Raw genomic sequence first — 15,718 nt, forward strand, 5'->3', positions numbered from 1 at the left:
AAAACCAGTATAAATTGAAAGTGCTACAGTTCAATACATACATATAAAGATGGCTAGATGTCATTACCAGGATTCCACCTTAAAAGCAAGTTGGAAGAGGACGGTTTTACAAGCCCTGCGGAACTGATTGAGGTCCCGCAGGGCTCGCACCTCCTCTGGCAGCTGATTCCACCATTGGGGAGCCATTATCGAGAAGGCCTGCTCCCTTGTTGTTTTTAGCTTGGCCTCCCTTGGTCCAGGGATTTTTAGAAGATTTTGAGAACTAGATCTCAGTGCTCTCTGGGGAACATATGGAGAGAGGCGGTCCCTAAGGTAGGCAGGTCCTCGGCCATATAGGGCTTTAAAGGTAATAGCCAGCACCTTGTAACGAACTCGGTACACAATTGGCAGCCAGTGCAGTTCCCGCAGCCTAGGCCGTACATGCTCCCACTGAGGTAGTCCCACTAACAGCCTGGCCACCGCATTCTGCACTAGCTGCAGTTTCCGAGTTCGGTACAGGAGCAGCCCCATGTAGAGGGCATTACAGTAGTCCAGCCTTGAGGTGACCGTTGCATGGATCACTGTTGCCAGGTCGCTACGTTCCAGGAAGGGGGCCAACTGCCTCACCCTCCTAAGATGGAAAAAGGCGGATTTAGCAGTGGCTGCTATCTGGGCCTCCATTGTCAAGGAAGGCTCCAGTAGCACTCCCAAGCTCTTGACCCTGCGCACTGGTATCAGTGATGCACTGTCAAAGGCTGGTAGGGAAATCTCTCCCAGCCCGCCGCGACCTATGCAAAGGACCTCTGTCTTCACTGGATTCAGCTTCAGCCCACTCAGCTTAAGCCAACCTGCCACAGCTTGCAACGCCCGTTCTAGGTTTATAGGGACATCGTCAGTCCGGCTGCCCATCAATAGATACAGCTGGGTGTCATCAGCGTACTGATGGCAACCCAGCCCATGCCTCCGAGCAATCTGGGCAAGGGGGCGCATGTAGATGTTAAACAATATCGGGGAGAGAACTGCCCCCTGAGGCACCCCACAATTAAGTAGGTGTCTCTGGGACAGCTCTCCTCCAATTGCCACCCTTTGTCCCCGACCCTCAAGGAAGGAGGAAAGCCACTGTAAGGCTAGCCCCCGAATTTCTGCGTTGGCAAGGTGGCGGGACAGCAGCCGATGGTCAACCATATCGAACGCAGCCGATAGGTCTAACAACAGCAGTTCCGCCGAGCCGCCTCGATCCAGATGTCGCCGGAGGTCATCCATGAGGGTGACCAACACTCTCCGTCCTGTGGCTTTAATTCAGGGATAGTAGAGCTTGAGAAGGGCATGGAATGGCAACAGAAGTGATGGACCTTTCTGTAATGTATGGTATTTTTTATGAAGTTATGTGCCTCTGGATTTGAGGCTGTGCCTCATGTAGCTGAAATGAATGTTCATAACATAGTGAACTTGAGAGGCTTTGGGGCAATAGTGTCCTTTTGAAGACTGCAATGGAGAATGTCATTGTTTGAAATAGTATCGCCAAATGTTCAGTAAAGCATTGATAACAAAGATAGGGCTGTTCTCATCACCTATTTTTCTCCTTTTTCCGAACAGGAACAGCTCAGGAGTTTAAAAAGCACTTTGAAATTTCCATCTTGAAAGGGAGGGATGCAGATGCAAGGGAAGCAGATCGGCTGAAGGGAGAAGAGAGACTAAAAGAGCTGATCAGCATTGTCAACAGGTGAAGTCCTCCTTAGATTTTTTTCTCTTGTTATTTCCCCTATCACAACCCCTTCAATTATCCTAAGGTGGAAAGAGAGACCTTCACCATAGAAGCCCCTGGACTCATTGCTCCTCTTAGAGCTGATCCTGATACCAGGGCCGTAGCCAGGATTTTACAAGTTGGGGAGCTGTTTAAAAAGTCAGGGGGCACTTTTCCCCATCCACTGCGGGGCTTGCCACCTCTCAGAAGCTTTCTGGGGTAGAGGCAAAAACTGGAGGCTCTGAACTTAGCCAAATTGAGGAAGCCAACCCTAAAACTTTGGTGTGAAGAAGGGACTGCATCTTGGATACTAGCAGGGGCATTTCTTCCACCTCCCTCTTTCCCACCCTGGCACTTTGCAGTCAGAAGCCCCATCTGTCCCACCCACCCCCAGCCCATTCCATGTGGCTTTCTCTGCCTCCCTCCTCTCCACCTGTTGCCTTTCCTGCTGCAGTTCGCTGTGTCCTCCTCAGTCTCTCCTAGATCTGGCTGCCACTGATGACACTTTGCTGGCTCAGCCATGGCAAAAACAAAATGAAAAAAAAGCAGACTGCACCCCAGAGGCCCCCTGGAATCCAGGGGGGGGGCTTGCCTGTAAGTCAGGGGCAGTGCCCCCACAGGCCCCCCTGTGGCTACAGACCTGCCTGATACTCCCTTTCAGAAGCTTAAAAAAGGACCCATTCAACCCTACAGCTCAGCCTATCAACCCTTTGCCTGCATGGAACTGATGGAGGACTATAGATTTTGAATCTGAAAGTCCTCTCTGTTAGTAATACTGCTGAGAGTTAGGCATGAGATTAGAGCTTCATATTATTAGCATTAACTTTGTTTTGCCTCTTTCTAGGTGTCTTATAAGGAGGACTTCTGATATTCTCTCCAAATATCTGCCAGTGAAAATTGAACAGGTGGTGTGCTGCAGGTATAAGAAAAAAAATTGTAAAATAAAGCACTTAATCTAAATGTCTGGTGAATTCATCCTTTCAGATTTAGGCTGAACACAAAGCTCAGCAAAAGTCATCAGAAAAATCTTTTGAGTGTATATTGCAATATTTATTGTGCTGTACTGGCAAAATGTTCTTTCGTCTGTCGAGTTAACTTTCTAATTTGTATGTTTTGCATGGAAGTCACATAGATAGCATTGTGCTGGGACAGAGTATGTAAATGTTTTGAATAATTTCCACTAAATTATCTAATTAAATGTTGATATAAGGAACTCTAATTATTGGATTTATTATAAGGTTGTGACTGTCTAACATGATTTAGACTACTGTCCTTGCTAAAATACACTGCTATAATGTAAATCCCCCTCCCCCACAAAAAACCCAATGGATAGTTAGTAGAAAAATCTTTACGGTAGAAATGTAGAAGAAATCTGAATTAGCATTTTTGCAGTCTGTTTACTTAGAAAAATATTCAGTATTATTCTGTGCTCTTTTAAAAAATAATTATGCATTTATAAACTGTAGAAAACCAATGCTTTTACCTGAAATGTTTATATGTTTAATGATGCATCAGTGGGTTGTGCTGGTTAGAGTGTTGGAGCATGATCTGAGAGATTCAGGTTCAAAGCCCACTCTGCTATTGAACCCTGCTGAGTGACCTTGGGCCAGTCATGCACTCAGCCTTAACCTACCTTACAGGGTTGTTGTGCATATAAAATGGAGGAGGGGAGAATGCTATAAGGCACTTTGGGTCCCCACTGGGGAGAAAAGCAAGATCAATTAGGTAAACAAATGATTATACACCACATTTTTTCCAGTTGGGGACCCAAAGCATCTTATTTCATAATTCTGTCCTCCATTTTATATGCACAACAACCCTGTGAAGAAGGCTAGGCTGAAAAGTTTGAATGACCCAAGGTTACTAAGTAAGTTTCCATGGCAGTGTGGGGCTGGTGCCTCAGCTCTGGCAGCTATAATGAAAGAATCCATGCATGTTTGGAAATGTGGCAATTGGTAGGTAATGGAAGATATGGAGACAAGTTTTGTAACATCTTTTTTTTCCCCAGGCTAGCATATTATGCATCTTCTAAATTCCACAAGTCAAGGAGACTTAAACAGTTAGTTCTGAGCTGGAAACAAGAGGATTCAGTAGCTTTTGAAAATCTGAGCAATCCATTACTATGCCTTTTGGTCTAAATCATGGATATAATACAGCTGTTTGGCAAGCATAGCCTGATCAATGTTGTCTTTTTCACATCAGGCTGACTCCCCTTCAGTCTGAACTATACAAACACTTCTTGAAGCAAGCAAAACCAGCTGAAGATCTGAAAGATGGAAAGATCAGTGTTTCATCTCTCTCTTCAATCACATCTCTGAAAAAGCTCTGCAATCGTGAGTAATTTGGCCATAATTGCAGTAATTTACATTTACTTATGTCATGCCCTAAACTAAGGATCCACCAAATGTAACAAGAAGTTAGCAACATGAAAAAAATAGCTGTCCTGGAAACACTTGCAACCAGAAGGTAAAACTTCTGTGCTGTGTAAGATTGTGTCTTTGTAACACCTTGCTGTAGGTGGCTTCACCAGGTTCTGAGAAGCAGGTTTTGTGAATGACACTTGTATACAAAAATAATCAGTTACAATATTCTATTTTTAAAATATATTTAAAGTGAGAACTTTGCTATAAAAGGTTCTCAAAAACAAGCCATAGTTTAAAAATACACCATTACAGTTTGAGAGAGCAGTGAATAACTTCATAATCTCTGATTTAGTTATTAAAAAGTGACACTCCTGCTCAAATATTTTGCTTTAATCACGAGGACCCTTATGCTGGTAAAATAGAAGCAGACTGGTTGATTCACCTCAGATGTTTTACCCCTGATTTCACCTGACCTTTTCCCCTCTACATTGAATAAAAATATTTTGTCATTTCAAAAAGGGCCTCTTATGTGCTATTTTAAAGAGGGGATCTTGTCGCTTCCTTCTCATTTCTGGGCTGAGTCAGCAGCAAAATATACTCTGACAGGGTGGGACAGCAATAGATCTTTAGAAAGAAGGAACTAGATAAAAAAGGGCCATTCAGTCTGAAATGTGTAGAGAAAAAGGAGGGGAAATTCTGCCTCTGAGGGAGGGAAGGGGGTGAGGTTTTCATACCTACCATCTTGCCAAGATGTAGAATAGTGATCAGCTAACATCCCTGGGTGCTTTTCCCCATTTGCAATTTGTTTTATGATTAGTGGGCAGGATGCTAGTGCTTAAGAGATTGATTCCATATCCAGATATACTTGGAAGTGTTAGTGCATCTGGCTATGAATGAGTTCCCTAGTCAGGCCATCCTTTGATCTCTTCTGAGTACTTAAGTTTGGGTATAGAAGATGTCTGGCCTTTTAGACCCTGGATATGACTTTAGAAAGCAGACTTTAAGAATCTTGTGTCTGCTCTGGTAGATAACCTTTGATCTTCTTCGTGGTCTCTGTGCATCACACCGATGGGGAGAAGGCGCCTGCGCCGATCACGATCGGTAAACTTCAAAGCTGCGGATTTCCATGCCTCCGTCCCAGTGCGCATGCCCAGACGCCCCACTGCGCATGCCCACCGGGACGGGGAGCGGACACCCCGCCAGTTCTCTTCTGACCGCCGCGCTGATCAGTCGATCCATAGGCTACGGTCGGTGAACTTCGTTCGATTTGTTAATAGCTGTATATATTAGTGTAGTTAGTGTTAGTTATAGTGTAAGTTAGTTAGATAGTTAGGATTGTTTTTTTCGGGAGTGTGGGGCGTGTGTTTTTCCTTCCACCTGCCGGGTGGTTCTTTCCCCCCCCCCCCGCTTGTTTCCCTTCCCGCCTTTGTCCTCGCATGGAAAGGCGGTGGGGTTTTTTCCGCCGGTGTTCTAAGTGCGGTAGCAAAATCGCACCACCCGACGGACACTCGCTGTGTTTATGGTGTTTAGGGGAGCACCACAAGCCAGAGTCTTGTGGATATTGTGCCCGTTTTTCTAAACAAACTAGGAAGAATAGGGCTGCGAGACTGGCTGCAGCGCTGATGGAGCAGGCGCTTACCCCCAAGAAAATGGCGGAGGAGCAGGCCACCGCGCCCATCGAACCGTCGACATCGAAAACTGTCGACGCCAATCAAGCTCCAACCGATGCCGATCGCCCCCTAAAACGTCCGGGTTCGGCTTCCGCCGCGGAACCCTCTGTGCCTGCCAAACGGCACAAGGATGACGCTGGAGAGCATGTGGAAAAGGCTAAGAAGGCTAAGAAGGCCGATAAAGCCAAACATTCTAAGCCTCCACTACAGATTTCTCCTGAATCGCCCCCGGCACCGACGCGGGTCGTCCCCCCGCTGAAGCTCTTCGCGTCGCCGGTGCATCGGAAAAGCCCCCCGATTTCATCAATGTCCACCCAGCTCGTCATATCGGACTCGGACTCCGAGATCGAGTCGGCGCAGCCTCTCAAACCCGACAAAAGTCCGACGGGCCGCCTCACACCAGGGCCAAGGACCCCTCGCCCCCGAAGCCCACTACGGGATCGATGGGACACCGGTCGGGATCGACCCTTCGGCATCCGTTCTCCACACCATGATGACGCTCACTCCCCAGATCGACCTGTGACTCATGTGCCTTGGGACCAGCGCCAATGGCAGTACCTGTATGGAGCGTATTCCATGCCACCACCTTTTCCATGGCTCCCCCCCAAACAATCGGAGTGGGACCAGCGGTCGGAAACGTCGTATCGCTCTCGGACGTCCTACCATACCCCGAAGCGGTCGGCGTCGGCATCGGCCCCATCGGCACCGGTCTCGGTACCGAAACCACCCGAGGTCGAACAACGCCCCAAGCCTGCTCCCGAGCTTGTTACCAAACCGGCGGCACCGGTGTCGCCACCGGTGCGGAACCCTTCGGAGCCTTCGGATTCGGCATCTCCACGATCGCACCGGGAATCGTCCCCGGAGGAGATGGAAGATTCCTCCCCTGAGGTGCCTTCCCCGCCGGACAAAACTTCGGACGAGCACCTCATTTCCCCATCAGAGGACTTAAAATCTTACGGGGATTTGGTCAGACGAATGGCGCAGTCATTGTCCCTCACCACGGAACAGCCGCAACCGGTAGTCACAGACAGCGTATTCGACATTGTCCAGAGGGACACGTCAACTGCGGTGGCGCTTCCGCTCACAAATGTCATGCTGCAGACAGCGAAGTCCTCTTGGGACAAGCCGGCCTCTACCCCAGTGTCTTCGCGACGTCTGGATCATATGTATAGGATCCAAGAGAGCACAGCAGAGTTCCTTTACACCCATCCGAGGCCTAATTCTGTGGTTGTGTCTTCCTCGTCCAAAGCTAAGAAGACACACTCCACCCCCCCCCCCCCCCGATAAGGAGGGCCGGAAGCTTGATTCAATGGGCCGACGGCTTTATTCGACGGGCTCCCTCGGCGTAAAAATAGCCAACTATTCGGCGTGCATGGGCAGGTACCAGTACGCTTTATGGGACCAGGTCTCTACAATTCTCCATACCCTTCCGGATCAGAGTAGGAGTGCTCTGAAGAAGCTTCAGAAGGAAGGAATGCTGTTGGCGAAGCAACAACTAAATGCGGCCAAACATTCTGGGGACACCTGTGCCAAGGCATTGACGGCGGCCATCTCACTGCGGCGCCATTCCTGGCTACGGTCCACTGCGCTCCAGCCGGACACACAGGCTTTTATTGAGGACCTTCCCTTTGACGGGTCGGGTCTCTTCAGCTCCACCACTGACTCTGTACTCCAAGAGCTGGATAAGAGCATGAAGACATCCAGAAACTTGGGGGTGTCCACCTCTCGTCCTCAAAAGTGCCAATGGAAACCGTGGCCCAAGAAGCCGTATTCCAAGTCACCGGAACAGTCCTGGCGTACGAAGCCGTTGCCCACTTTTCCTCGCCAGCAGTATCAGGCTAAACCCAAGTACTCACCGTCATCGACCCAGTCGACCAGACAGAAGGGGTCTAAACAACAGAAGCAGGGCCTTTGACTGCCTCCCGGCTGTGGATCCTACCCGTCTTTTCCCTTTTTTGTCAGCATGATCCCGCATTACTTCGGACCTCTGGGTCTTATCAGTTATCCAACACGGGTACGGGATAGAGTTCATTCGTCTTCCCCGGACCCCGCATTTTGTTTATACCCCACCTTCCCCGTCCCTCCAGGAAGAGGTGCAATCTCTCCTCTGCAAACGGGCTATCGAAGTCGTTCCTCTGGGCCAGCGGGGCCGTGGTTTTTACTCCCGTTACTTTACAGTCCCGAAGAAGGACGGGGGATTACAGCCGATCATGGACCTTCGGGCCCTAAATCTCTTCGTTCAATGCAACAGGTTCCACGTGGTGTCCCTGCAGCACATCCTGCCGCTTCTCAGTTGTGGCGACTGGATGGCGACGTTGGATCTGAAGGATGCGTATTTCCACGTTTCCATCCTTCCGAGTCACCGGCAGTTCCTGCGCTTTGCCATAGGGGAGGACCATTTCCAATATCGGGCCCTACCCTTTGGCCTGTGTACAGCCCCGAGAGTCTTCACCAAGACTATGGTGGTTGTGGCGGCCCACCTGCGGCTGCAGGGGGTAACGGTGTTTCCGTACATCGACGATTGGCTGTTGGTGGCGGACTCCAGGGAGCTCCTCCTGCAGCACATCGACGTCACTGTGACTCTCTTGGCCAACCTGGGCCTGCAGGTCAATTGGGGAAAGTCTCACCTCTGCCCTTCTCAGAGGGTGCAATTTATAGGGGCGATCCTGGACACTACGGTCTGCAGAGCTTTTCTCCCTCTGAATCGGGCGGACGCCATTGTGCGAATGGTCCACGCAGTACGCCAGTATCCTACCTTGTCAGCCCGGCAAGTCCAGCGACTGTTGGGACTTATGGCGGCCACTACATCTGTCATCGGTCTAGCGAGACTCCGCATGCGCCCGCTACAACTATGGTTCCTGAGAGCTTTCCGGTGCAATGTCGACCCCCTCTCTCGACTACTGCACGTCCCTCCGGAGGTGGTAGCCTCCCTGGACTGTTGGGGACTGAAGTGTTGGCTGACGGAGGGCGTCCCCTTCCAGAGGCGGGCCCCGACGGTAACGATTACGACGGACGCATCCCTCTGGGGTTGGGGGGCACACACTCAGGGTCTTTGCGTGGGGGCCCCTTGGACGGACCATCATCTTCGCCGGCACATCAACTTCTTGGAATTGCTGGCCATATACCACGCTCTCCAGTCCTTCCAGACATTGATTCGGGGCAACTCGGTGGCCATTCTAACAGACAACACAACGGCCATGGCATATGTGAACAGACAAGGGGGCACGGTCTCCCGCAGCCTCTGTTTGCTTGCCGTGACCATCTGGGAGTTCTGCGAGACCTTGGGGGTTTCGATTGCCGCGACCCATCTCCCCGGGGAGCTGAATGTGCGGGCGGACTTCCTCAGCCGAGGGGGGGCCTCCCTGCACGAATGGGAGCTCAACTGGGAGTTCTTGAGTCCAGTGTTCCGGCATTGGGGGACTCCCCAATTGGACGCAAGACAACAAAAAGTGCAAACTTTTTTGCAGCAGGGGGGGAGCGGACCCCGGGTCTCTGGGGGACGGACTTCTGGTTCCATGGAGCCACCTCAGCGTTTATCTTTCCCCCCCGATTCCTCTGATAACCAGGGTGGTGCACAAAATTCTGCGGGACAGACCGGTGGGAATCCTGGTCACCCCTTGGTGGCCGAGGCAGCAGTGGTTCCCGATAGTTCTGCGCCTCGCCAACGGGGAGCTTCATCACTTCCCACAGGCTCCGGACCTTCTGCTTTCCCATCAGGGCCAGGTCCTACACCACGATGTGCCGCACTTGAAATTGACGGCGTGGCGCCTCAGCACTCGCAGTTATTGGACCGGGCGCGCTTCGTCCTACTGAACTGCAGAAAGTCTTCTACTAGGCAGTCCTATGCCTATAAGTGGGCGAGGTTTGTCCGGTTTGCTGAGGACGCTGGGGTTGAGCCTCGCGGGGCAGGCTTGCCTGTCATCTTTGATTTTATCTTGTCCTTGCTGCACGGGGACCTGACGGTGTCTTCCGTCCGGGTCTACTTGGCGGCTGTTTCCTCGGAGCATTCCCGGGTGGAGGGATATTCCGTCTTTGCTCATCCGGATACAAAGAAGTTCCTTAAGGGGGTTACCCGGCTGTACCCTACTATCAAGGTTCCGGCGCCGGCTTGGGACCTAATTTTGGTGTTGAAAGCCTTGACGGCAAAGCCATTTGAGCCGATGGCCACGTGCCCCCCTCATCTTTTAGCCTGGAAGACGGCCTTTCTGGTGGCGATCACGTCGGCCAGGAGGGTGGGCGAGCTGGCGGCTCTCCGGTGTGATGACCCTTACTTGTGCTTCACCCCGGAGGGGGTGGTGCTTCGGCCTGATATAACCTTTCTGCCGAAAGTGCTCTCTCCATTTCATCTGAATGCTGATCTGTGCTTGCCGGTGTTTTTTCCCAACCCGGCGTCGGACTCTGAGCGTCGGCTACACGCTCTGGATGTCAAGCGGGCGCTGTCCTTCTATCTCCATCGCACGAAGGGCTCCCGGAGGGACCCTCGACTATTTGTGTCATACGCATCCGCGTCGCGGGGACGGAGGATTTCGTCTCAACGGCTGTCGGGATGGATTACTGGGACCATTCGACTCTGTTACCTTCTCCGCAAGACGCCGCTTCCAGGGCCAGTCCGGGCCCATTCCACGCGGGCTGTGGCGGCCTCGACGGCCTTCATGAGAGGGGTCCCTCTTCCGGACATCTGCAAGGCTGCCACATGGGCCTCGGCGCATACCTTCGTTTCGCATTATGCGCTGGAACTGAGGAGGCGTCAGGACTCTTCGGTGGGCCGCGCTGTGTTGCAGTCTGTCTCTTCCTGATGGACCGCCGCTCCCTCCTCCAGGTAGGACCTTGGCTTGCTAGTCTCCCATCGGTGTGATGCACAGAGACCACGAAGAAGATAAACAGGTTTCCTACCTGTAACTGATGATCTTCGAGTGGTCATCTGTGCAGTCACACTACCCGCCCTCCTTCCCCTCTGCTGTCGGTCCATCTGTGGGCTAACGCAGCGGTCAGAAGGAACTGGCGGGGTGTCCGCTCCCCGTCCCGGTGGGCATGCGCAGTGGGGCGTCTGGGCATGCGCACTGGGACGGAGGCGCGGAAATCCGCAGCTTTGAAGTTTACCGATCGTGATCGGCGCAGGCGCCTTCTCCCCATCGGTGTGACTGCACAGATGACCACTCGAAGATCATCAGTTACAGGTAGGAAACCTGTTTTTTTTTGTTTCCTTTTTAGCCAGCTTTAGAAATTTCTTAATGTTTGAGAACCTAGTGATAATGTTTGTCAATATGTATTACCATTTTATTGAAAAAAAGATTGTTTGCTATTATATGAGAAATTAAAGGCTCTTTAACTAGGAGGCTAAAATAAAATTGTGTTTGGGGTGATAATCAAATAACCTTTTTGAGTTGGTCAGTTTTTGAATTTTATAAAATGGGAACTCTTAGGGTACAAGTCTTGGATGGTTAATAAATATATAGGAAGTTTCCATAGGAAGCTTTTTGGTTCTTTAATTTGCCCAGGATTTATATTAATAAACAATATTCCTGTTTCTGCAAAGGCCTGTTTTCAGTAACACAATTTTTTTCCCAGTGCATTTTTCTGAGCTGAGGAATGCTTATGATCATCCATACAATGTTTGTGAGAGACAAATCATAATGAATGCAAGAGAACCTTGGCCTTTCAAAGTGGTTGTGAAATTAAAAAGGGTTGTACAATTATAATTACCACTGCTAGAAGATGCTTTGAACTCAGTAAGCATCTCTGTAGTGCAGAGATGTATAAACAGAGGAATATTTGACCAGCTGTTTCTGATTCTATCTGGGGATAGTATTGTAAGGCAACTATTTTGATCATTTGAAGACCAGTCCTTCTGCCTTAGTAATGGTGAGTTCACTAACTTCCATGCATTGTAGTGACTCCTGAACTCTGTTTTTGCAGACCCTGCTCTGATCTATGAAAAGTGTGTGGAGGAAGAGGAAGGGTTTGTGGGTGCTCTGGAGTTGTTCCCTCCTGGGTACAATATTAAATCCTTAGAACCACAGCTCTCAGGTAAACCTTGATGCAAATTGTTGTATATATTGATACAGGGATGTATTGGGGATGAATTCCTCTGTATTGTTTGTGGTATAAGGATGCTATGTGTGAATTTTTCATCCAGGAAAGATGCTGGTTTTGGACTATATTTTGGCAGTTACCAGGAGCACCAGCAATGATAAAGTAGTCCTAGTGTCTAATTACACACAGACACTGGATCTCTTTGAGAAACTCTGCAGAACTAGAAGGTATGATTCAGATTAATTTCTGTTATATGTCTGCATTCAAGCATCATGATAAATTGTGGTTTATGAATCAAATTCTCATTAACTTCCCAGACAAAAATAATAAATTCTTGTTTGTGCATAAACCGTAGTTTATCTGCTTTTTGGTGACTCTTCGCCTCCTGGCCAGGATAATATCTTCCCTATACTGCCGACTCTCTGGCCCGTTGGACACAAGGGGCAGTGGTGTTCATCACGCCATGGTGTGAATTCAGATGTCATAACAAACCACAATTAGTATAAATTGTGGTTTACAAATCATGCTGTGAAATCCTAGATTGGTGCCAACTAACAAATTGGTGAGTTGCAGGGCTTTTTTGAGCAGGAATGCACAGGAACACAGTTCTGGCTGGTTTGGCATCAGGTTGTGTGTCCTAATATGCAAATGACTTCCTGCCGGGCTTTTTCTACAATAAAGCCCTGGTGAATTGTAAAGTCTAAACACACTGAGAATCCAACAAACTGGTGTTTGATTAAACAATGACTTATAACTGTTTATCATGTCAAAATGCTTTAAGAATGAGTGTATGCGCGCGCACACACACACACATTTAACAGCATTGATGAGGACTGTGGTTGTCAGCTAACTGCTATTCATGTTACTGCTTGGACAGTCCTTCTACATAGGGGCATTCTTTCAAGTGTAAATAATAGGACCCTCTTGGACTGATTCCTGTGCTTGCACTAAAAACTCGTTTCTATGATGCTTTAAAAAATGCACCCAGCTGCCTGATTCAAACCATAGTTTATTAAGATCTGTACTGCCTATTCTGAATAGCTGCAGCTTTCCATGATCTTGATAGAGGAATAACTCTTTGCATGTTTGTATTCCAGATCCTTAACTTGTGCCAGAGACTGAAACTGGGGCCTTCATGCAAATAATGCATTCCGCCTGTCAGTCCATGATCTTAATTTGTAGAAATATCTTGTGAACTAGAATTAAGCTACAACTATTTAAGAGTTGTATTTATATTATCCTACTTTTTGTTTGTTTGTTTGGCCAGGTACTTGTATGTCCGTCTGGATGGCACCATGTCCATTAAAAAGAGAGCTAAGATAGTGGAACGATTCAATTCTGTCTCTGTAAGTGAAGTTTCTAAGCTCAAGTTCTACTGTTATACGATCCATTATTCAGTCAAAAGGCACTCTGTTGGCTTCATGTATCTTATTGTCATGCCCTACAATCAGTGACCTCAGGTAATTGCTGCACCCTTACCTGAAGCAGAGATGTTGGCTCTAAAGCTACCTTAAAGTAGCAAGAAGCTTTTTCAACTGGACCATTTAACAGGAATGTTCAAAGTTCATACATGCAAATGAGGTATAACATTAGTTATGGCAAATTCTGTCTAATGACTGTTCTGCCTAGTCATATACCACCCTCTCATTGCCAGTGTTCAGGTTCTACATGCTTTTCACTGCTCAGAGATCAAGGTAACTCAGAGTGCCATAGAAAAGTAATGTGGGAAAGTGATGAGGAATGTTACATGTGCCTGTCTGCCTTTGTTCTGTGTCTTCACAAACAAAACGTTTAAACCTTCAAGTGCTTATAGTTCTTTGGTGTGCTGTAGTTATTAACTTTTATTGACTATTTTTGGCTGATGTTAGGTTGCGTATGTGGAGCTGCTAGTTATAGTAGGGATTCATAACAGGGCATAGAAATTCCAGTGATTTCAGTCTGAGAGATGGGAGTGGGCAGGCCAGTTTGTTGGACAGCTTACTATTGCTTAGCAGTTTATCTTATCTCTATCAAAGTTGGTCAATCAACGTAGAAGTGCATGTTTGCTTGGGTTTCAATTAATATTTGAAGGTATTTGACAGCATATAGTCGTTTCCCCACTCGTTTTTTTTTACAGCATTCTCATCAGTATGTAGCACTTACTCCATTTGTCTTGGTATCATAGAGCCCTGAATTCATTTTCATGCTAAGTAGCAAAGCTGGTGGCTGTGGCTTAAACCTGATAGGAGCAAACAGGCTTGTGATGTTTGACCCTGACTGGAATCCAGCCAATGATGAACAAGCCATGGCCCGTGTGTGGAGGGATGGTCAGAAGAAAACTTGCTATATCTACCGGTTGCTTTCGGTAAGATCTGAGTTGCATTTTATAGTCATTCACATATGTGCTTTGCATATACTGAAGAGTGCGTCTGCTAAAGGGAAGGAGAAGTTTGCAGGTGTCTGTTTCTAACTGCCCAGGGGTGTGGTGCCATGCCATCTGAATCCATTAGGTATTTCTACATGGACACCCAGTTGTTGTCAGACTCTTTCCCCACTGTGCTGCAGTAGGTGTATTTGACTGTAGAACTGGCTAAACCTTCATCAAAGAATGATTTCCTAGATCAACCATGTAATTGTCCCTAAATATCTTGCAAAATAGACCTGTAACTCATTTAGAGATGGGAGGCTGATCTGCATGGTTAAAGTTATTCACACTTAGTATTTAAAGGTTGGATTTCTGCGAAGATTGCACCTGGGGCAGAATTCAATGGTTGGGCTTCTATGCCAGGTTCCCACTTCTCTGCAAGGAGTCATCTACCCCTTCTTTATAGTTTATTTCATACGTCCCACCTGTGCTTATGGAATCAGTTTAGGCTAAATCACAGATTTAAGCAGAAGTATTTTAAGGCTAATATTTTAGCAGCCTAGCACTGGCCAACAAGTAACATCCTGAATAGATGGATTATTCTTTATCTCTGCAGATGCTAAATTGTCACATTTCAGATCTTTCTTACATCCATGATCAGTTTGTGCTGAATTAGTATTCAGAGGGAGGATACCAAGGAATGGTGCAGGATAAGTATCTTTATAGCTTTCCTAGAGTGCAACACCTGAGAATTTTGCATCCCTGTAGACAGGAACAATTGAAGAAAAGATCTTCCAGCGACAAACTCACAAGAAGGCACTCAGCAGCTGTGTGGTAGATGAGGAGCAAGATGTGGAAAGGCATTTCTCTGTTGGAGAGCTGAAGGAGCTTTTCACTCTCAATGAGATCACTAGAAGTGATACCCATGACAAGTAAGTGTGTGTAAGGTCTAGATCACTTAGTGGCTGTTTTCATGTGTTGAGGACTGTGGGACATAATTGAAAGTTAGTTTTCAGTTGTTCTTTGAGCTGCTAGGTCTGTACCAGCAATATTAGTGTCAGCCCACTCCACTTATTTCTACCTGATTTTCAAGCACTGAATTGAACATTCACACAGGGTCCTGTGCACATAGCTCAGCACGACCAGGTCAGTTTGTAAATGCTGATTTCATGGTGCATAAATCAGATGGGTGAGGCCTATGTTCCTGGGACCCCTTGGTGGACATTTATAAATCCCATGCAAATGTTAGATCTAGTATAATATCAGTCTCCAATCACTCATAAAAATTAATCTGGCCTTTATTATACTTCCTTTACTTGAAGCTTTCTTACATAGAGAGTCCTGAAAAGACGGGTTGGTTGGCTGAAAATTTGGAGCTGGGACTTTTTTTCCCTTTGTCTGCCTTGACACTTTCCCACCAATATGCATAATGAATTAATTTTCCATGTCTGTTTCACATGTGAAATAAAGCAATGCTTTGTCTGTTACTCCTTATTTAAGGAATCTTAAGTGTAATTGCTATAGGTAAATTTGAAACCCATTAAAGCATCTAGTCTTTCTAAAAAAAATGTACTGTTTGTTACAG

The 15,718-nt window shown here is 47.7% G+C and overlaps 1 protein-coding gene across 1 annotated transcript in view; it reads left to right on the forward strand.

The window, feature by feature from the left end:
• The window catches only part of RAD54L (RAD54 like), a 33,891-nt gene that overhangs the window by 17,707 nt on the left and 466 nt on the right, over window positions 1–15,718 (forward strand). Inside the window, exons 10-17 of the mRNA XM_060231762.1 lie at window positions 1,576–1,702; window positions 2,568–2,642; window positions 3,926–4,056; window positions 11,673–11,783; window positions 11,893–12,016; window positions 13,057–13,135; window positions 13,954–14,133; window positions 14,902–15,065. Of these exons, the coding sequence (XP_060087745.1) occupies window positions 1,576–1,702; window positions 2,568–2,642; window positions 3,926–4,056; window positions 11,673–11,783; window positions 11,893–12,016; window positions 13,057–13,135; window positions 13,954–14,133; window positions 14,902–15,065 (991 nt within the window). The remainder of the gene's footprint in view (window positions 1–1,575; window positions 1,703–2,567; window positions 2,643–3,925; window positions 4,057–11,672; window positions 11,784–11,892; window positions 12,017–13,056; window positions 13,136–13,953; window positions 14,134–14,901; window positions 15,066–15,718) is intronic.

The sequence above is a fragment of the Heteronotia binoei genome, chromosome 2, assembly GCF_032191835.1.
Source record: "Heteronotia binoei isolate CCM8104 ecotype False Entrance Well chromosome 2, APGP_CSIRO_Hbin_v1, whole genome shotgun sequence".
NCBI classification, from domain to species: Eukaryota; Metazoa; Chordata; class Lepidosauria; order Squamata; family Gekkonidae; genus Heteronotia; species Heteronotia binoei.